A 23,492-nucleotide genomic window follows, 5' to 3' on the forward strand; every position below is an offset into this window, starting at 1 on the left:
AAAATATTTAAATTATACATATTCATTTCCCTTTAGCATATAAAAAACCTAGAATAAATTTGTTGACATCAACCTCGAAACAAAACTTGGATTTAAATATTGCATAGGCAGTAAGCAATCTCTCAACAACTCCATTAAAGGAGAAGTGTTTTAATCATTGTTTGTGGGTGTTTTTTCTAGTCCTATATAACAAATAAGTACACAAAGTATATAATCTTTTTTATTTAAGTACCTAAAGTATTTTTTAATCAAAATACGTACCTACAATATTCAATTTTTTCATCTAACTACCTAAAATATTCTTTAATCATGTCAACTTTTTAGAATTTAAATGAAAAAGTTTGAACAGTGTAGGTACATATTTTGACATAAAATATTTTAGACACCTATTTTGACCGAAAAGATAACTTTAGATATTTATTTTGACAAAAAAAAATACTTTAAGTATTTAAATGAAGAAGATAATATACTTTAAATATTTATTTGTCATATAAGCCTCTTTTTCTAATGTCATTGACTTTTTTTATTCATTTTTGTTTTGTCTTTGTCAAATACACACAAAAGTTTGGTAGGGAAAACCAAAACGTCAACTTAGAAATAATTAAAAATTTATGATCTTATTTAGAGTGGTTAAAATATGCATGTGCAATAGTTAAATTATATATTTAATTTAAGGATAAAGTATATAAATGGTTCCCGATTATACAATATAATTTTATTGAGTCCCTTAATTATTAAAAATTACAAAATAGTCGCTCGACTGTTCACTATGTTCCAAACTAGTCCTTTTCCATTAAAAAATTAACGTCATCTAAGTTAGATATTAACACGCTGAATGATACATGATAGTCGGTTGAGATTATGAGATCAAATTTTATCATATCTCAATTAATAGGCCAACGAACAACTCAAGCAATCGTAAAATTTTTAACGAAAAAAGACAAGTTTGGAACATAATGAATAGTTGGGCTGACCATTTTGTAACTTTTAATAGTCAAGGGACTCAACAAAGCAATTCCCTATAGTCGAAGGACCATTTTGTAACTTTTAGTAGTCGGATGACTTAATAAAGCAATTCTCTATAGTCAAAGGACCATTTATGTACTCTACGGTTAATTTAAATGGATTGAATTTTCTATAAAATACTTCTAATCTATAATCAACTTAATTTGGGGTTGAGAAAAGATTTTGTGAAAATTTCTTTTATTTACTTTAATCTCCTTTTTTGTGTTTTATTGAAAGAACTAGCGTTTCAGCAATATACGTTTCTTCGGACTCAAGGCAAAGCTTCCAACCCTAAAATTCCATTTATAGAATCATGCAGTCTATACAGTCCTAGCCATGGGATGAAAGCTATATACGCGTATTTTTATATTCGTATTCGAATACATGTCGAATGCAAATACCTGATTAACTCAACAAATAAGCTCCTTAAAAATATGAATTTAAAATGGAAGAAAATGAAACCCTAATTGCAGTCATTTCTCTTGAATCCATACATATGATCGGAATCCGAAATAAAAAAAGGTTCATTTCTAGTCCTATAAATTGTGTAAACCAGAGAAAAAATTGTAGTGTCAGTCATATACATGGTGGTACTGAATATTTTGAAGCTGCATGAATCTGGTACGTCCTACACCTGAGATAGAAACACGCCATGCAAATAGTGAGAAAGAATTTTGTCCGAGGAAGGAGCTGAACTATGTTACTCGAATTTGGGTATGTGTATGTTTCATATGCATGCATGTGCACTACATATGTGTTTTAAGGGTCGATTGGACACGAGCATCAGATACGGATACTTCGAGAAAAACAAAGAGTCGGAGCAACAGAGGTTGTACCCTCAGAATAAAGGAAAGGAATGTAGATGTTGGGATTCAGATTCTAGGTATGGAATGTTTTCTCTTTTCATGGTTTTCAAAAGGCTGTGATTAATATAGACTATATTCTGTTGTTTGTGAAGCAAGTCATCGCTCCTGCCTTGGGGTTTTTTTTTTTTCTCTGTGGATTTGACCTAAGCTTAATTACCTTTGGTTCAACTGGGACACCGATCGGGCTGCCGTACAATGTAAATTACATCTGCACCAAAGGAGTAGCGGTCTTGATTACGGTACCAAATCCACAAGGCATGAGTCTGGTTTTTCACCTGTAAACCGCAGAACACTTGCTCATCAGAAACCTAATACCTACTTGCAGATGTTTCGACTTGGTCGAGTTTATACTAAATGTAGTTAATGCTTGATATATTTTGAAGGCATGATAGATTTCAATTTGAGACATGAAACTTTGTTAAAATGTACTGATACAAACTGAAACTTCGATGGTGATGCTCCAATGTTCAAGGCTTTTTCGGGAAAATCTTTTTTGAAGATACCAATATCGGGCACATATCCGTGTCCGACACACTCACGAGTAACAGTGTGTGTGCGCGCACACGTGTGAGAGAGGGAGGAGGAGAAACAGTGTATGTAGTACCTCAAGAATCCCATAGCCAAAGCTACTTTCTCTATAAGCACTATATTCAGGCTGTTCGTTCCAGCAGAAATTACCAACTGCCGGACCGGATGTAAAATTGAATCCGCAAAAGCCACCCATAAATCCATCCGTGGTGTTAGAGGGAACTGGACAATTTCCAGGTTCATCAGCATGCTCAAGAGTTAAATTCTCTTCATTTCCACCAGTACCAACATTGATATGAACCGGACCACACGGATCCAGCGTGTAGTTATATACTCGGTTTGACCTCTCATAGCCATTAACCTGATTCATTGCCAAGAATATTTTATCTCAATTCATTTTATATGCAATATACAACAACATTCGAAGCATGAAACAGATAAAACAGTGATTCGAACTAAACAAATACCGAACCCTACGTATTTCTCTAACAAGTTCTTATGTATTTTAAGGATCCTTGAGTATATCTCCATACCCGCACTGGATACAGGTGTTGGACACAATGCTTCGAGAAAAGTGAAGACCCGGAGTAACATAGCTACATAGAAAACATGCTCACTGCTTTATGAGACAGGCGTCCAAATGAGTCTAAAATGTCATAGATTTTATTCAGTCAATATTTGCAGAAAACTAGTTGTTTCCTCCCATGCGTTCAGCTGGGAAGGATTGCTTCAACTGGCAACTCGAAGTGACTGATTAAAAACTCCATTAACAGAAAAATCCATACACACACACACACACACACAACTATATCTATGTGCATTACTTTTGACTCTGACCTGAGAAGTGAAGAACACATACTGGAGTTGAAAACAAATTTCCTTTCCGTTTTAGTTGCCCTAATATGCTTAAAACATAGTTTTATGCGAAGAAATGCTACTACGTTAAACAGCGCTTACTTGTCCATTGAAGACGAGGTCAACTCCATGTTTATATAGCAAATCTTCCATTTCCACTCTCATACACTCTGCCTCTCTGTAATGTTCCTTGTAGGTATTGTACCAGGGAGGACTCCAAGCAGCTATCAACCATGGTGTCACGCTTCGGTTGACGTTACTCAGGTCTTGTTCCAGCCATTTATATTGATCAGCTGCAATTGATAGAGCAAAGTGCCTTTTACAAGGAACGTAAACACAATCCGTGAATAGAGAAAAGACCATATTGATCAAGAGAAAGGAAAACGAGGAAAAAAGGATGGTTGATGACTGTACATGATTTATCATAGGGAGTATATGCACCGACCATCACAAAATGTATTCCGCCGACATTAAAAGAGTAGTACAATGTCGACCCACTTGTATCGGATGGAAATGCAAATCGGGAACTGTATGCAGTGAACGTCTGATTATCTGCTTGTCTCTCAATCTCATGCTCGCCTTCTATCAGCATTGTTGGAACAGTAGCCGTTAGAATCTGCATAAACCTGCAAATGAAGTTTTCATTAAAAAAAATCATCTTGACAGAGGAAACTAATAGGTAATAATCAAGCAAGATATCGAAGTTTACCTTCCCCAATGGTCCCAACGAGGCTGATATGTTTCTTGGAGAGGAGTTTGCGGAGATGAGCAATTTTGACAGTCAGAGAAAGCTCCATCAGTACCATATAAGTCGGCAAAACTTAAACCTCCAACCAACAAAGCAAGATCTGGATGATTGGCTACCATGTGACTAATCATTGTGCTAGTATTATAAGTAAGACCGAGGCCTCCAACCACCGCTATTCTGCTTGGATAGTCCTCGGATGAGGAAGGCATTGTTCTAAAATAATGAACATCACTCATTGTTATATTAGGATCTCCACATTGATATTCATACATAGTGTCGGATTCCAACCCTGCAGAAAGGCACGACGATAGTAATGTTCAAACTAACCGAAAAATTCAAGATCATTTTTGTATGTAACCATGTTCAACGAAATGCACATATTAGGATCTCCACTTTAATCATACATAGTATCGGACCAATATCATGTTAAATATTGCACTATTACAGAAGCTGGCACACGAGGTGCGAGATATTATCCACTTTGACTGGAAAGTTTCATCATTGTGTCTCGCGATAAAACACATCGAAAGCACGGTTTTAAGTCTATGTTTGTATACCATATCAAATTTCCACAACTTCCCAGTATGCTACCAGGGGCATTACACAAACAATAAAAGAATCGGCTGTGCATGAGACTAGAATCCAACAAAGACCTCAACCCATAAACGAAACAGAATAGAATATAGCCGATGAACTTATCGATCGAAAACCGAACAAAGGAAAGCATAAAAAAGTGCATAGTTCTAGTACCAATAAGAAGGATTAATGTATATATACCGGTGATAAGAACATGGTGTATAATCCCAGAAGTGTAGTTTTCAAGGCCTTCATCAGGAAATTGTTGACTGTAAACAAATGAAGAGCCTATAGCTTGATTATTCCGACCCGATTCGTAGACTCCATATTGAACAACACTGGCTACACTTTCAGGATCCAGTGGTTCTACATCATCACCTATCTGAAATTCCCCTGAAAATTTTATAGTTCACAAGAAAAAACAAATCCCATAAGCTAATCTGGGCAAGACAAAAGGAGCAATTGAATTCCTCAAAACTCAAATCCCTCAGCAAAACATCAGTTGGGACCATAATGGCAAACACATTACTTGATTCTAAAAATTGAAGCTTTTTTTAAATGAACATCCATGGCTGCCATCATGCCTTAACCAAAAATAACATAAATTTAATGCATCAACTGAGTAAATACCTGTGATCCAAGAAACCCAAACTGAGCTGAAGTTTGAAGAGAGAGAAAGTGAAATTTGTTGGGGCTGGAACTCAATCGTTGGCCTTAACAAGGGGTTCTTATTGACCGGCAAGCTAGTAACTTTACCGACAATGCTGTAATCTACAGGCACAGTCACTGGTTTAAAGGGTCCTTCAAGGGTTGTTGGGAATTGCCCATTAACTAGAACGAATATCAAGGTTAGGAGAATCAAACAATGTGGTTGTAGCATGTATAAAGACTCCATAGCCAAAACCATTACCGGGTTTTCTCTCGCATGGAAAAAGAAGATGGTTATAAGAAAATAGAAAAGGACTAGTGAAAGTGAAAATCAGGGAGGAAGAAACAGAGAATAATCTGAATGCAGAGCTCATACATATATATAAATATATGACTGAGTAATGGAACTCATGGAAGGAAGGAGTTGATACTATTTCACTATCCATACGCCCGTGAGCCGTTTGGTTCAATTCCATGCATTTAATTTAGAAAAGGGTAAACTTTGTGTTTAGTCACTTACCTATTCTCACATTTATGTTTTAGTCATCAAATGTATTTTTTTCAAAATCATATTTAACGTTACGTTTTATTTCTGTTTTTGTCACATGCAGTTAAAAAATAAAAATAATTAATGATTGTGATAATTATTATTACTTTTGAATGATGATGTGGCATTGTCTTATGGTATCAACATTATCATTAATTTTTTAACGACAGATGATAAAAATAGAACCAAAACATAACATTAGGTGATATTTTGAAAAAGAAAATAGTTTGATAACCAAAAGAAGTGCCAGAATAGATGTGCAACTAAATACGTCGGGGTTATGGAGTGTTACTCTCTAAAGGTTTTCAATTCAAGCAACTAGGTATATAGAGTGTATTGTTAATGACTAAAGAAGATTCTGAACAAATATTATCTTATAACCATCTTAAACTACTCAATAAATATATATTTATTTAATTCTCTTTGAAATATGGTAAACTGTCTAAAAGATCACTCAACTTTTAGAGTGTTAACATTTTAATCATTAAATTATCAATAACATTTATGTTTTGCGCAATAGACTTTATATTTTAGGGTAAAGTACACAAATGATCCTCCGATTATATGATATTATTTTATTAAGTCTTTCGACTATTAAAATATATAAAATGATCAATCAACTATTCATTATGTTCCAAACTCGTCCTTTTATATTAAAAAATTGATGTTATTCTAAGTTGAAGTTAACTTGATTGTGATATGATAAAATATGATCTCAGAATCTCAAATGACTATCATATCTCAATCATCAGTTTAACATCCAGCTTAGATAAACGTCAATTTTTTAACGAAAAAAGATAAGTTTGTTACATAATGAATAGTTGAGCGATCATTTTGTAACTTTTAATAGTCGAGAGACTTAACAAAGCAACATCTTATAATCGTATGATCGTTTTATAACTTTAATTGTCGAGAGACTTAATAAAATAGTACCCTATAGTCGGAACCATTTGGGTACTTTACCCTATATTTTATTCATTCACCATTAATTTAAGTTATCAGCCATCCCTCCCGCAATACCATCACTATTAAGTAATGGAAAAGTCGACACAAGGCATGGATGAGGATACTTTTTACCGACAATTATGCGGCCACGATATAACTGTGGAAATTATGGGCCCACAATAAAAAAATATTAATTTTTTAATAAAATAAAATATTAAACCTTTTAAGTGAATCTAAGATTAACAATTTAAATTTTGATAATACAAATAAGTTGAGAGAACGTTATGTACTAAGTTTTATAATATTCTATTTAAATTAATTAATCAATAAATTAAATATTAATAGTTAAATAAAAAATATAAATTAATATTATAATAATAAAATACTCGGTACATTTGTACAATATATAAATTAGTTACTTGATAATTAATTATAATACATACTTATTTATTCATCTATTTTTTTAATTTTTTATTAATCTGGGATAACAAGACAATATATGTTTAAAGATAATTCTCAAAATTTTGACATTGAACATTTACACATGTGTTATCTATGGTGCTCGAACCCGAGTCCTTAAAGAATATCAACAATTTATTTATCACGGATGTCACTTGTGTAAACACTCGTTTTCGTCCGAATTTAGGTTTTTATTTATTTATTTTTATTATAGTAATATAGTATACTTTTTGAAAGTGTTTTTAAAAAAATATAATATATAATTTTCAAAAAAAAAATTGAAATATATATTATATAATTTTTTGAAACGTTTTTGAAAACTTATGTACAATATATAAGTTTTAAAAATATTTTGAAAATTATATAGTATATTGTTTTGAAATCATTTTGAAAATATAAAATATAATTTTTAAAAAACATTTTTTGAAAATTTATATAATATATAGTTTAAAAAAACATTTTGGAAAACTTATATAACATTTTTAAAATCATTTTTGAAAACTATATAATATATAGTTTTGAAAACGTTTTTAAATAAAATATATAGTTTAATTTTTTTTTGAAACATATATTATATAATCTATATTATTATTAATATTTATTTTATTTCATTTCATTTTATTAATCTAATTTAATTTCATTCATTATTTTTGTCAGGGTCCAAACGGGGTCCAAATAACGGGCATGAACTAGCCAAATAACAAGATACGGTTCAGGGTCTAGGAAACCCTAGTCATACATGTCACAGGCGGCGCAAGTTAGGGGAGCCGTGCAGTCAAGCCTGCAACGGTCAGACGTTCCGGCTGAGATTCCCGGGACTGACCCATCCCGGGATGGCCGGCCAACCACGAACATTAGGCCCGAAAGATACAGGAACGACCCCGTCATCACCGGAAATAGCCCTGTTGGGGGGCTATATAAATACCAACAGAGATATCATCAGGGGGACCCCATCAACCAACAACAGAACCCACATACGGCCAAAAAACGAAGCCAAGAGTGAACCACAGTAAACCGAGAGTATCATCGAGTGAAACAGAGAACCAGGTCATCAACTAGCCAACCTCATAAGCAAACCAAACCACCATAACCGAGCCACAGAAAACAAGAACAATAAAAAGCATCGAAGCAAAACCGAACCACAATAGCCAACAAAAAACCCAAATCGAAGTATAAACCCAAAGGTCGAAGCCCCACAGCAAAGCAAACTAAAAAAATCAAAGCAAAAAAAGCAACACGGTCACCGGAAAAGTCAAGGGTCACCGGCGAGGAAGGTAAAAAGACCGAACCTTTCGGGCCAGATCTACTGCGTTCGGGGAAGTTTTAGGTGACTTAGGCTTTGATTTTGCGTTTAGGGTGACGAAGAGGGTACTCAGTGAGGTTTTGGGGTTGTCCAGCTATCGACGGTGACGACCGGAGCGATTTTCGGTGGAGGCTGGCACGATTAGGTTCCCACCCGGGAGAAGGGTCGTTTTTGAGAGTGGGAGAGTTGGGAGAGATGTTGTCTGAGGAATGGTGAGAAATGAAGAAGAAAGGGTCTCTTGGCCCATTTAAATACCAGGGGCCTCTGTGCAATTAGGGGATTTTTGAATTCGTTCCGTCATCCCTCGTACTTTGATTCGCTTTGTAATTCGGTCACCAGTTGTAATTTAGCCACTGGATTTTCAACGGTTTCAATTTGGTCCCCATTTATATTTTACATTTTTTTATAATTTGATCCATAAATTCTTATGTTATTTTATTTATTTTTTATTATCATGCTTTTTAATTATTATTAGTATTTTTTTACCTCATATTGTTTTCATTTTTACTTTTAAACCAATTTTTTAATACTTCTTTATTTTTATTTATTTAATTTTAATTTTATTATTTTATTTCTTTGGTATACATATTATTATTATTATTTTTCCTTCAGTTTATTTTTTAGGACCATTATTTTTATATATTTTTTCTCTGTCTAACTTTTTTCCTTTTTCAGTAATAATCTCAATTAATCAAAGGTAAGTAATGTGGTTCGAACCGAATTTTTAAATTTCAATTTTAAATTTTAATTTTCGCAATTAAGACAACCGACAAATTAATTGGTACCGAAAGAGCGGTTCAAGGGTGCTCATCCTTCCTTGACTGTAACCGACTCCTGAACCCGACACGTTTCTGGTACAACGCAAATCAGGTAAGATGGTGTCCGGCCCACCTAAATTCGTTTTAAAGTGGTCGGTGGAGACTCCAATTCATTTAATCCAAGTCGAAGCCCAATTTCAGGCCCAACCGAAAGACGGTTCCGACAGCTTGGCGACTCCGCTGGGGACAGGTAAGTGAGTCAGGCGGAAATTAATTTTCGGTTGTCTTTTTATGAGAAAATGTTAAATTTTAATTTTAATTTATTTATTCGATTCCAATTATTTATCTTTGATTATTTTTTTCAAATAAATAGTTGTACTGACGTTTTTTAATGACTTCAGATTTTTTTCAAAATTGTCATCTCTAAGCTCTAAACCCGAGCTCCGAACGCGTCTTAAGTGGGGGTGAAAGCGACGCATTCATATGAATTTATTCACCGCATATGCCTAGCAAGTAGCCTTCGGGATTCATATACCTTATGTCTTCGTGTGAATTTATTCACCGTACGGGCATAAGGGAATGTGTCCTCTTGAGTTTAACTTAGTCCACACAAGCCTGTGATGGGCTTAGGACTAAGGGTCTGGTAAGCCCAAGGGGGCACCGGCAAGGAGAACTCGAGTACCTTTTTAGAACTTGAAACGGGAGAATACATGAAATTAGAGCCCACCCCAATACCTCATTCCAAACCCTAGGCTACTTTGTTTCCTGCTTTATTTTCTGTTTAAAGCATGCGAACTAGACAAATATGCGGCTAGGATTTGTTTGAAATTAGCATGCGGGTTAGAAATCATGTCTGTGTAGGAATATTAAGCATGTTCGGGTAGATTATCATGTGGGGTAAGATTTTTTCATTTTTTTAATTTTTTATTTTGATTTACCTCACTAACTCCTTTTATTTTTTGTTCTATTTCGTTTTTTTCATCATTCGCATTATTTAAAATGAGGTGTTAATCCACCAAAAATGTGTTTGTTAAACATGAATAATCTGCATTAATGGACAAAGAGATTATAATACAAAGAGATAAAAAGCTTAGAAGACCAGCCGTGGTCAAAGAACACTCGGAGGCAAAGGTTGCAAGGGCAAGACGAGGAAAATGTTACCGACCCGGAGAGTCCTTTCAAAAACTGCGAGAACAAGATGGTGAAACCCTAGCTAAGCTGGAGATCATTATGGATAAATTCTAGAAACAAGTCAATAAACTTCGGGTGGAGGGCTTCGATGGCACTTTCGTTTGGAACAAACTCGACATGGAGTGAAAACCAGAGATGCAGTCCTTCGAGGCCTTTTTGGGGCAAGCAGCTCGTCACCTGCACAAGTTTAGCCAAAGGAACCAGAATGGTTCGACGGGATATTCAACCGGGGAAAAAGGCGGAAGACGAATCAACTTGTTAGAAGCTGTGCGGGATCTATACCATCAAAAAGTTTTCTGTCTCTTCAGACGTAACACTTTTGTCACCAATAAGGGTTATTCAGAATAACATGCACATTTTTGGATCAATGCCTCAGACATTTCATGCATCATGCATTTAGATATTTTGCATTTTCTTTGCATTCACATTAACTAACATATACATGTCTCATCAAAAGGAACAAATACTGGATAAATTGCCTCAAGCGTCGGACACACCCCATCCGCATAACACCCGTTTGAAGAAAAAGAGGATGGAAGCTAGAATTACATAAATCGAGGAGAATATGTTGAAACTATAGAAAGAGCTAGAAGACAAGATAAACCAGAACAATCGAAATACTCTGGAAACAATCATGAAGAACCAAGAGTCTTTGGTCGATCAGATCGTTGCCAAGTTAGTTGGCTTACAACAGACCAGTGCGCCTGGGGTAGGTTCACCGGAAGGGGTAACTATACAACCTACCCCGTAAGCGGTTATCTCACATGAAATCTTACCAGAACTTCGAGGGGACTCATCTGCTGCAAAATTCGAAACCCTCGTCCTCTGTATTTAACCCTAAGAACAATCCGGGTTATTACCATGTACCAGATTTGGACGAAGATGACAAAGCAAGGAAGATGGAGGAAAAAATCAAACAATTGGAGGACCAAATGAAGGTAGTCAAATGAGACCATGACTACCATGAAATCAATGCCGCAGAACTCAGTCTAGCCCGGACTTGGTTCTTTCTCCGAAATTAAGTCCCCAGAGTTTGAGAAGTTTGATGGGAACAATTGTCTATCCGCTCACATCACCATGTTCTGCCGAAAGATAACAGGATATGAAGGAAACGACCAACTCCTGATCCACTGCTTCTAGGAGTGTCTGTCGGGCTCAGCCATTCGGTGGTACAACCAGCTGAGCCGATCAAATATCAAGACCTGGAAGGACCTGACCAAGTCATTTCTGGAACAATACAAGCATGTCAATGATATAAGACCAGATCGAGTTATGTTACAAAGCATAGAAAAGAAGCATAACGAGAGTTTCAGGCAATACGCACAAAAATGAAGAGATTTGGCTTTACAAGTGCATCCACCTTTGGACGAAAAGGAAACCCGAATACTTTTCGTACAGACCCTGAAGACTCCATACTTTGGGAACCTGGTTGCGATCACATCAGGAAGCTTTTCAGACTTGGTTATGACCGGAGAAATGGTCAAGTCGACCATAAAGCATGGCAAGATTAAGGATGGGGAGGCCAGTAGGAAACCTACTGGGTGAGAGCGGGATGGAGAGATTAACAACATCAATCATGCCAGTAAAGGCATTACGATCTCCAAACCAAAATCAACTGCAGCTGTACCGTCAGGTACTTCTAAACAAGATTCCAGAGAACCCAGGAAGGAAAGGGAACATTTCGACCCTATTCCGATGACATACAAGGAACTCTATCAGTAACTTCTTGATACCCACGTAGTGTCACCATATCCGGTGGAACCCATGAAGCCCCCATACCCCAAGTAGTATGATGAGAATGCACATTGTGAATATCACGGCGGTGTCTCAGGGCACACAATTGAGAACTGTTACGCATTCAAGAGAGTCGTACAGAAGATGCGTAACCAAAACTGGATCGACTTCAACAACTTGGGGGCATCCAAGTGAGGAAGATCATTTCATCATTTGAGGCATTCTGTTTGAACTTGTTTTTTTTCCACTTTTTCAAGTTTTTGTAAGAACATTTGAATAAATTTATGTTACTTTAATGATGACGAGCAATGAATCACATTTGCAAACTTGCAATTCTTTGAATATCATTTGAATTAAGAAACTCTGTGAATGGTTCAAAGTTACGGATCTTTGACAAAGTAACATGTTTTAAAACAAGGACCTTGACCTTACCCAGAATATACCCTCAAACACCGTACCCTGCTCTTACAATTAACCAATACAACATTTTCCTTTCATAAGGTGCGGGCAACATGGGGCATCATTTGCATATGACAATTACTATGTTTTTTTATTTAAGACGTTCAATGACGATGATGATCTTTACAAATGAAAGAGTCGAGTAGGTGAATCTAGTTTAGGTCAGTTGCTTGAAAATTGAACTCTAAAGATGAAATTTTTGACTTTCAACAAACTCCTAGGCTTTAACAGGTTCTTCTTGACAATCTTAAGAAATTAAATCCGTAAAGATGAGCTATTCCACTAAGGCAATTAGTTATAGAGGAAACTTAAAAGCCCTGGACTTATGAGTAGATTACATTCAAACCATGACATTGCTCGAACACTTGGTAATTCGGTGTTTGCTCCACTGCTCTTGTCAGGCTGAAAACTCTGTGATGAGATGAACCCTTCAGTTAACTTGATAAAAGTGATTATAATATTAAGTTGTCCCTCTAAAGCAATTGGTTAAATGCCCCTACTTTATGGATTCAGCTAGCCAGATAACGGTAAGTTAAATCAAATTTATCTAAGCAAGAAATTTTCGGTAATGATAGACTAAGGGAGTTAAGGAACACCTGTTATAGTCAAATTCATACGAGCACTCAAGAATTTCATTTTTTTAGACTGATATTTTTTGCACTGCCTTTATTAGAGGAGTTTACAAAACTTGAAGATTTCAAAGGACCGAAATAGAAGGTCCAGTAATTGATCAGGCTAGTTGCGTCATTTTGTCCTCGCCCAATTGAAATGCCAAAGCATATTGCAATATTTAAAAAAAATGACATTTTGGGTTATCGAAACCTTAGAAAGGAGGCCAACTTAAAGCCAATTCATCCATTTGAACATTTGTCAAAGAGCTGTAAATCTGAAAGCGTTAAAAGAGCTATTGATTCCTTTGATATTCTTTGGACTCACGTTTATAATTTAATTTAATTGCAAACAATATTTTACAGAATTTTTATCTTTTTCCCTCCTAAAACAAGAAAAATGAGGAAAACATTTTCAAACAGTACAGTCTCAAATATGAAAGGTCTATAAAGCCAAATCTCGAGAAGCTAATAGGGCACGATCGATTCCATGGACCACATTGGCAGACAAAGCACGAGACTCCAATCCAAGAGATAGAACATAACTCATTCATGTTGCATGCATCTTAGGCATACTTAAGAGCATCACATTTATTATTTTTTTCGTATACATGATTTTTACAGCTTTTAGAGTCAAGTTTCGACTTCAAGGTGAAGAATACTCGATTTAAAAGCACCTTTAAGGATTGACGGTGGTTGCTTAACTCAACAGTCAGAAGCTACACCTCAACCAATTTCGAATGAGTTCGAGAACCAGTTCAGAACAAATCTAGTTCAGCTCAACTCAACAATGAGCATCATGTTTCCAGCTAACGTCTTCAAGCCAGATTTCAATTCCACAACGGAAGATATTCGATTGTCAGAATTTATCAGTTGGCTTTCCATAAAAGGGGAGTCATTCAAAGATCATCTCATTTGGTTCAGACTCGCTCAAAGGAACCTCCTGAAGAACTATGACCGGCTTAGACCTGTGAAGGGAAGCCATTTTTTTAAAAGGACATCATTTGCAGCATAGCTCAAGGCCAGAAGGGTTATCTGCCACCAAGACCTTCGAGTTCGACTACGTTCAGCTCCAAGGTACATCATTTACAGCATAACCTAAGTCGAGAAGGGTTATTTGCCCTTCGAGTTCGTTTACGCTCAGCTACAAGGCACATCATTTGCAGCATAGCTTAAGTCGAAAAGGGTTATCTGCCAAAGACCCCCGAGTTCGATTACACTCAGCTTCGAGGCTATATTATTTATAGCATAACTCAAGACTAGAAGGGTTATCTGCCACCAAAGACCTTTGAGTTCGACTATGTTCAGCTCCAATGCGCATCGTTTGCAGCATAGCTTAAGTCGAGAAGGGCTATCTGCCAAATACCCCCGAGTTCGATTACACTCAGCTTCGAGGGTACATCATTTATAACATAACTCAAGGCTAGAAGGGTTATATGTCATCAAAAGACCTTCGAGTTCGACTACGCTCAGCTCCAAGGTGCATCATTTGTAGCATAGCTTAAGTAGAGAAGGGTTATCTGCCAAATACCCCCAAGTTCGATTACACTCAGCTTCGAGGGCATATCATTTACAGCATAACTCAAGACTAGAAGGGTTATCTGTTACTAAAAGACCTTCGAGTTCGACTACGCTCAGCTCCAAGGCACATCATTTGCAGTATAGCTTAAGTTGAGAAGGGCTATCTGCCAACTGAAGACCTCTGAGTTCAATTACATTCAGCTCAGAGGCAAACCAAATTTACAGCATAGCTCAAGGCAAGAAGGGCTATCTGTTAATAAAATTGTCGAGTTCGGTTCCATTCAGCTCGATGACACCTCAATCACACTACTGTTCGGCTGCAATCGAGGTTTTCAAGTCGAGAAAAAGACATGGGTTAACCATGCCTTAGTGACAATAAGCCGTTTTTCCGATAGCATAGCTTAGGCCGAGAAAAGCTATCTGTCAGCGAAGATCTTTCGAGTTCGGTTTCATTCAGCTCAAGGGTCTGTCAACCACACAGTGGAGTTAAAAAATTACTTTCCAGTCATATTTTAAACCAATGTCTTTAAACCGAGAAGAAGACCGAAGGGAAATGAGAAGTCGCATCCCGATTCAAATCCCAAACTGCGGCTTCAATTCTATATCATTAAGATATGGACTCGACTTCGCGACGAATGAGCCATTCGTAACCCCATTCGACATAGAGTTATTCTATTCAATCTTCAACTCCACCGGACGAAAATTTGTGTCTTTTTGTCTTTGTCCTATTTTTCGTTCTACGAATTCGTTCCACGAAAAAAGACAAAGAAGGGCAGCTGTAAACACTCATTTTCGTCCGAATTTGGGTTTTTATTTATTTATTTTTATTATAGTAATATAGTATAATTTTTTAAAGTGTTTTTTAAAAAATATAATATATAGTTTTCAAAAAATATTTTTTTGAAATATATATTATATAATTTTTTGAAACGTTTTTGAAAATTTATGTACAATATATAAGTTTTAAAAACATTTTAAAAATTATATAGTATATAGTTTTGAAATCATTTTGAAAATATAATATATAATTTTTAAAAAACATTTTTTGAAAATTTATATAATATATAGTTTAAAAAAACATTTTTGAAAATTTAAAAAAAAATTTATATAATATATAGTTTAAAAATATTTTTTTGAAACATATATTATATAATCTATATTATTATTAATATTTATTTTATTTTATTTCATTTCATTTTATTAATCTAATTTAATTTCATTCATTATTTTTGTTAGGGTCCAAACGGGGTCCAAATAACAGTCCAAATAACGGGCATGAACTAGCTCAATAGTAAGATACGGTTCAGGGTCTGGGAAACCCTAGTCATACATGTCACAGGCAGTGCAAGTCAGGGGAGTTGTGCAATCAAGCATGCAACGATCAGACGTTCCGGCCGAGATTCCCGGGACTAACCTATCCCGGGATGACCGACCAACCACGAACGTTAGGCCCGAAAGGTACGGGAACGACCCCGTCATCACTGGAAACAGCCCTGTTGGGGGGCTATATAAATACCAACAGAGATATCATCAGGGGGGACCCCATCAGCCAACAACAGAACCCACATACGGCCAACAAACGAAGCCAAGAGTGAACCACAGTAAATCGAGAGTATCATCGAGTGAAACAGAGAACCAGGTCATCAACGAGCCAACCTCATAAGCAAACCAAACCACCATAACCGAGCCACAGAAAACAAGAACAATAAAAAGCATCGAAGCAAAACCGAACCACAATAGCCAACAAAAAACCCAAATCGAAACATAAACCCAAAGGCCGAAGCCCCACAACAAAGCAAAGTAAAAAAATCAAAGCAAAAACAGCAACACGGTCACCGAAAAAGTCAAGGGTCGCCAGCGAGGAAGGTTAAAAGATCGAACCTTTCGGGCCATATCTACTGCGTTCGGAGTAGTTTTAGGCGACTTAGGCTTTGATTTTGCGTTTAAGGTGACGGGAAGGGTACTCAGTGAGGTTTTGGGGTTGTTCGGTCACCGACGATGGCAACCGGAGCGATTTCCGGTGGAGGCTGGCACGGCTGGGTTCCCACCTAGGAGAAGGGTCGTTTTTTAGAGTGGGAGAGTTGGGAGAGATGTTGTTTGAGGAATGGTGAGAAATGAAGAAGAAAGGGTCTATTGGCCCATTTAAATACCAGGGGCCTCTGTGCAATTAGGGGATTTTTTAATTCGTTCCTCCGTCTCTCGTACTTTGATTCGCTTTGTAATTCGGTCACCAGTTGTAATTTGGCCCCTGGATTTTCAACAGTTTCAATTTGGTCCCCATTTATATTTTACATTTTTTGTAATTTGATCCCTAAATTCTTATTTTATTTTATTTATTTTTTATTATCATGCTTTTTAATTATTATTAGTATTTTTTACCTCGTATTGTTTTCATTTTTACTTTTAAACCAATTTTTTAATACTTCTTTATTTTTATTTATTTAATTTTAATTTTATTATTTAATTTCTTTGGTATACATATTTTTATTATTATTTTTCCTTTAGTTTATTTTTTTAGTACCATTATTTTTATATATATTTTTCTCTGTCTAACATTTTTTCATTTTTCAGTAATTATCTCAATTAATCAAAGGTAAGTAATGTGGTTCGAACCAAATTTTTAAATTTTAATTTTAAATTTTAATTTTCGCAATTAAGACAACCGATAAATTAATTGGTACCGAAGGGCGGTTCAAGGGTGCTCATCCTTCCTTGACCGTAACCGACTCCCGAACCCGACACGTTTCTGGTACAACGCAGATCAGGTAAGATGGTGTTCGACCCACCTAAATTCGTTTTAAAGTGGTCGGTGGCGACTCCAATTCATTTAATCCAAGTCGAAGCCCAATTTCAGGCCTAACCGAAAGACGGTTCCGATTACTGGTTCGCATATCTATTTTTAACTTTTTTAATGTATATATTTTTAACTTTGAATAAATTATATTGACATGTTTTAAATTTTTATTATAATTTAAAAATTGAAAAAATATATAATATTATTTATTTTAAATAATTTAGTATGATATATTTATATAAATATTTATTTTATGATAATTTAATAATTATAGTATTATTTTTTAAATTTGTATTCTCTTTGAAAAAAATTTGTGCACCTTTCTTTTATATTAATTTTACGAGTTAAATTAAATTCAACCTAATGAAGATTATAGGAGTTTTTTTAATTAATACATGTAAGTAAAAGATAATATTTGTTCGAAGATAATTTTTAATCATTTGATATTAAACGGTCATACCCTTAATATTTATAATGTTCAAACCCGAGATCTCAAAAAATAATAATAATTCATTTACTACCGAAATCGTTTGATTCGTGATACGATTATTCATTGGATTAGATAGCATTTTGGTTTATTTTTGTCAACCCATTAACAGTTTTTAAAAAGTTGGATCATTTAAATTCAAACAGACGCAACCAAACAATGTAAAAATCAATGAAAATTGTCTTTTAGATGTCTGTGCAAGCCCACAGGCTCAAAGTAAAAAAGACTTAGGGTAAAATACACCACATGCCATTTAATTATTACTAAAATTACAAATTAGTCAATGAATTTTAAAAGTTACAAATAGTTTAATTAATTAATGAGTTAATGCATCATATGTCCTCAAATTGTAACCCTTATTTTATTTTGGACCTTAAACTTTGGAATATTCTAATTACATCCCAAACTATGACTCTAGTTCTAAATTACTCCTTAAACTTTTGGACTATCTAATTTCATCCCTAAATTATGACCATCTTTCTAAATTAGCCTCCTAAACTTTTGAATGTTCCTATTTCATCCTTAAATTCATCCAAATATAGTTTCAACCGTAGTTTAACCTAAATTTTGTTTTCTTAAGCTTATAATAATATAACTTGGCCTAATTTTATTGATAAGGGATGTGATTAGTATATATGATAATTTGGGATGAAAATGGAATGCTCAAAAAGTTTGGAGATCATTTAAGAAGGAATGCCATAGTTTGGGGTGAAATTGAAATGTTTAAATGTTTGAGGACTAACTTAAAATGTTAGTCATAGTTTAGAGATAAAATTAAAATATTTAAAAATTTAAAGACCAATTTAAAATGAATGTCATACTTTGAGGGCATGTGATACATTTAACTCTTAACTAATCGACCGATACAAACATATCACTCTATCATTAAATGTGTAACACATGTTACCTTTTTTGTTACATGCTTGAATGACTTAAATTATAAAACCGGAGAACCCAAACACGACCAAGGTCAATGATCCGAGGAAGGAATCTAGGAGTAAGGATCCATTGGTCGGTAAAGGAGATAAACCGAATACAAACAATAGTGGAGCAGCAAGCTCTAAAGGCGTAGCTACACTGGATAACCCTAGAAGACAGGACAGAAGGGGATCACAGAGGAACGATCCTATTGTCATGAATCCTAGTGGGAGAACGGAAAATGTGGAGGTATCATACAAAAGCGACGGAGGGAAAGGCAACCACACAACAGTGGATATCGTAGACAATGGGCTACCTAAAGCACGAAGCACTACGATGCATGGAAAATTTAAGAAATGAGGAATAGCCAGAAGGAGTGCTACCACCCAAAGCAAGGGTTTGCGGATCAGGAATCCAAAAAAGCCCATTAAACCTTCCAAAGTGGCACTTGCCGACTGGATCAAATCTGTAGAGAATGGGTTAGACTCTCTTAACGTTCTGTCTAACCCAGGTGATCCCCCTGATAGGGACGTCATTCAGACAGCAACCAATGGTGACAATCCTGATAGCAACATGTTGGTGGAAGGTGCAACAGTTCTGGAAAACCAGGATAGTTTGGTAGAGATTCAGATACGGGAAGCAACAAGCTTCTCTTTGCAATAGCAAGGTTTGCATCCATGATCCAAACTTAAGAACACCTCGATGATTCGTTTTGTATTTTGGAACTGTCAAGGGGCTGCCAGCTCATCATTCAGGAGGTATTTCAATGATCCAATCAAATCCAAGCTTTGAAGTTGCAAGATGGCACATGGAGCTCAAACCAAGAAGACTAGCGTGCTTTGGCAGTAGAATACTCCAAAGGATTGTTTACAAGCTCAAACACTAATGGGCACAATTATAAATTTAAGGGTTGCTTCCGACAAGTAGACGGTGCAATGCTGACTGAAACCTCTCGGCCAATCACAGACGAGGAGGTGAGAATGGTGATATTTGACATGAATCCATTAAAAGCGCCTGGAGCGGATGGGTTACATGCTCTGTTCTATCAAAGGAATTGGAACACAGTAGAACCAAACAAGTTTTGCCCGTGACAGATCAATTTTCGAAAACATCATAATAGAACAAGAGGTGATGCACTCAATGAGATATAAACAAGGGAAAAAAAGGGATTATGGCAATCAAGATTGACCTCGAAAAGGCATATGATCATCTTGAATGGGACTTCATTGAGGATATGCTAAGAGAAATTGGTATTCCGGACATCCTTCGACAACTGATCATGTTTTGTGTATCTTCGGTGATGACTCAGGTTTTATGGAACGGGTCGGAACCATTAAAACCAACCAGAGGCATCCGTCATGGAGACCCACTCTCCCCGAGTCTTTTCGTTCTATGCATGGAAAGGCTAACTCAAGTGATACAAAGTAGTGTAATGAACAAAGCCTGGAAACCGATGAAACTGAGATGAAACGGACCGTCAATCTCACATCTTCTTTTCGCCGATGATATGTTATTATTTTCCGAAGCCACTCCATTGCAGGCCGACATGATCAAATCCACATTGGAAGATTTTTGCATTATGTCGGGACAAAATGTGAGTATTGGAAAGACCAACATCATGTTTTCCAAGAACGTGGATAAACATACCAGGGATGTTATCAAGGCGAATTGTGGATACTCAGAAGTTAAAGACCCAGAAAGATATATTGGCATTCCGTTACTACATTCTCGAGTTACGATAGCAACGTACAACCACGTGGTTCAGGGAGTAAGGGACAAACTGACAGGTTGGGTTGCAAGCAGTCTTCCGTTTGCAGGACGAGTAACACTAGCCAAATTGGTGCTAGCTTCGATACCCTATTACTTAATGCAATCGACACTCTTTCCAGAAGGGATATGTGAGGAAATAGGACGTTTAATGCGTAATTTCATTTGGAACAAGACTGAGGAAAGACAAAGAATAAGCTTGGTTAATTGGGAAACGGTATACTTGCCAACGACTCAAGGTGGCCTCGGATTCAAGACCTTGCATACACAAAACGCTGTGTTCTTAATGAAAATAACCTTTCAATTAGTTAAGTCCTAAACTATTTTGGGTACAAATTCTTAAGTCCAAATATAGATGGACAAGTTTAGTGCCAGATGACATTTCAAGGAAAAGATGCTCTAGATTATGGAAAGGCGTAATTTGGATTCGGAGAGACGTCCGTGATAGCTGGACGGTGGGTAATGGCAGAGATATAGACTTCTGGCGCGATCCATGGCTGGGAGATGTTGGAATTTTAAAAAGTAAGATCTTGAGTCTTAATGATACAATATGTCTACCTCACGTATCGGTGGCGACATGGTGACACCGTGACAGACCAAGGTGAATGGAAGTGGCAACAATTTACCTCGCTACTTCCCCAGGAAATCTTGCATAAACTCACAGCCACATTAACGCCTATAAAGGCACAAGCTTTAGACGAACCAGGGTGGAAGTGAAATCCAAGTCGTAAATTCTCGGTACGTTCAGCTTATGATTTTAAAACTAGTACGAACATGAGAGCATCAGACGGAATATGGAGAACCATACACAGATTCAAAGGGTTGCCGAGAGTAAAAATCTTACATGGCTCATGGCAAGTGGGAAACTCTTGACCAATAGTGAAAGGGTGAGACGACATATGGATTCAAACTCAAGGTGAGGAATATGCCAGGATGGAGAGTTCCGAACTTGCCCAGCAGCATTTGAACTGTGGAAACAACATGTTAATCCAGATAAACTACAATAATCTATGCAGGTAAATATCAAAGATTGGCTCCATACAAATCTAGAGAAACCAAGGTACTTTGTGAGTGATATGAGGGATTGGGAGTTACTGTTTAGTTCTATACTATGGTCGTTGTGGAAATACAGGAATCTTTGTGTCTTTGAACAGGAAAAGGTAGTTAGCTTCACAATTTTGGAACATGCTAGGAGAATGCTGCTGGAGTTTGAGAGAACAAGAAGAGAGGATAGTTTTACAAATAGAGAGGGATTAATGTGACAGACATATCGATGGGAAGCGCCACCTACAGGCTGGATCATGATGAATACAGATGGAGCACGTGACCCTAAGGACAACTATACATCATGCGGTGGATAATGTAATTTATTCATAAAAATGTCAATTTCGTTCAATTGAAATTTTTTAAACTTTAGTGATCAAAATGTGAATGAGAAGATAGTTGAGTGATGAATAATATAATTTATTCATTAAAATATCAATTTCATTAAATTTTTAATAGCTATGTGTTAAAATAAAATAAAAAATCAATAACAAGATACTAAAATGAAATATAAAGTACATGTTATACATAATTTTTTAAAAATTAAAATTAAAATAATAAAAATAATAATTTAGATATTAAACATATAGTTTACCCTTCTTAATATTCACTGGGATTTGCCGATTTGGTAGCATTTGGTATATTTTTGTCAACCTATTAACAAGAAGATAATAATATAATTTAAAAAAATATATTATTTTTTAATTAAATTCTTAATTTGTATATGGTCAGATTAGATTTATAATTTAAAAATTTGGGTCGAGTTATAGTCTAATAGATGATATATATTTCTTGGGTTTAATCAGATCAGATGTAAAATATAAATTTTTTAAATCAAATAAAATTTATACAGATTATATATAATTTCGAATCGAATTAATTTGACCAAAAAATCCAATCTTAACCCAATACGTTACCATCCTAGCCAATAGTGGAACCAAACGATGTAAACATAAATGAAAAATGTCTTTTTAGATATGTGTGCAACCCCGCGGGATTGATTTAGGATAAAATACGCCACGCCATCTATTTATTAGTAAAATTATAAATGGATCAATAAATTTCAAAAGTTACAAATATGTTAATCAATTATTGATTGTTACAAACATGTCACTCTATCGCATAGCATGTATTAACTTTTTTACTTATTGTAACAATTGATAAATTGAGTGATCTATTTATCATGTCTTGGTCCCCTAATTTCCAAGCTCAAAAAACAAATTTAATTCTAACAAAATCCTAAGCCCTAAACTATAAATTAAGAATCTTAATATGATAATCCGATCTTTCTTTCCATGTAGAACATGTCAATAGATGAAAATGATGGTAGTTTTTTTTTTGGCCTTCCGGTTCTCAAGGCTTCGTCTTGGCTAATCCGAACCTACCCAAATCGCACACCTGATTTTAGTGAGTAAATCTCTTAACATGGATTTTCTGCATTCACAAGAACTCGAACTTGATAATCCCTTCAAAAAATATATAAGATATTTTATAACATTCTACTAATTTGTCCCTAAACCATTCCAATAACATCCCACCATGACCACATAACAACTAATGCATCTCGGATCTAGGTCAAATTTATAACCTATTATCACTTCTCCCTCTCCCAAATAGGATAGACTATTATGATTTGTCATCTCTATTGACGGAATAAGACGTATGATAATGAACAAACACAATAGATTTAATAACATCTTATCAATCTCCATGTTAAATTATTTTTCCTCC

At 35.6% G+C, this 23,492-nt stretch overlaps 1 protein-coding gene across 2 annotated transcripts; it reads right to left on the minus strand.

The window, feature by feature from the left end:
- Positions 1 to 1,943: 1,943 nt before the first annotated feature.
- LOC120213580 (purple acid phosphatase 15-like) lies at positions 1,944 to 5,536 on the minus strand. Of its 2 annotated transcripts, none has more exons than XM_039211682.1 (7): positions 5,209 to 5,536; positions 4,780 to 4,971; positions 3,964 to 4,291; positions 3,669 to 3,880; positions 3,357 to 3,547; positions 2,476 to 2,760; positions 1,944 to 2,146 (listed from the first exon to the last, which is right to left on the minus strand). In XM_039211682.1, exons 1-7 carry the CDS (start codon positions 5,483 to 5,485, stop codon positions 2,036 to 2,038), a joined length of 1,596 nt encoding a protein of 531 aa, XP_039067613.1. In that variant the 5' UTR covers positions 5,486 to 5,536; the 3' UTR covers positions 1,944 to 2,035. The 2 variants fall into 2 exon arrangements, with proteins under 2 accessions (XP_039067613.1, XP_039067614.1); XM_039211683.1 differs by having other exon boundaries at positions 2,476 to 2,786; positions 3,353 to 3,547.
- Between the last annotated feature and the right edge of the window lie 17,956 nt (positions 5,537 to 23,492).

Source organism: Hibiscus syriacus, unplaced genomic scaffold (assembly GCF_006381635.1).
Source record: "Hibiscus syriacus cultivar Baekdansim isolate YM2019G1 unplaced genomic scaffold, ASM638163v2 tig00110044_pilon, whole genome shotgun sequence".
NCBI classification, from domain to species: Eukaryota; Viridiplantae; Streptophyta; class Magnoliopsida; order Malvales; family Malvaceae; genus Hibiscus; species Hibiscus syriacus.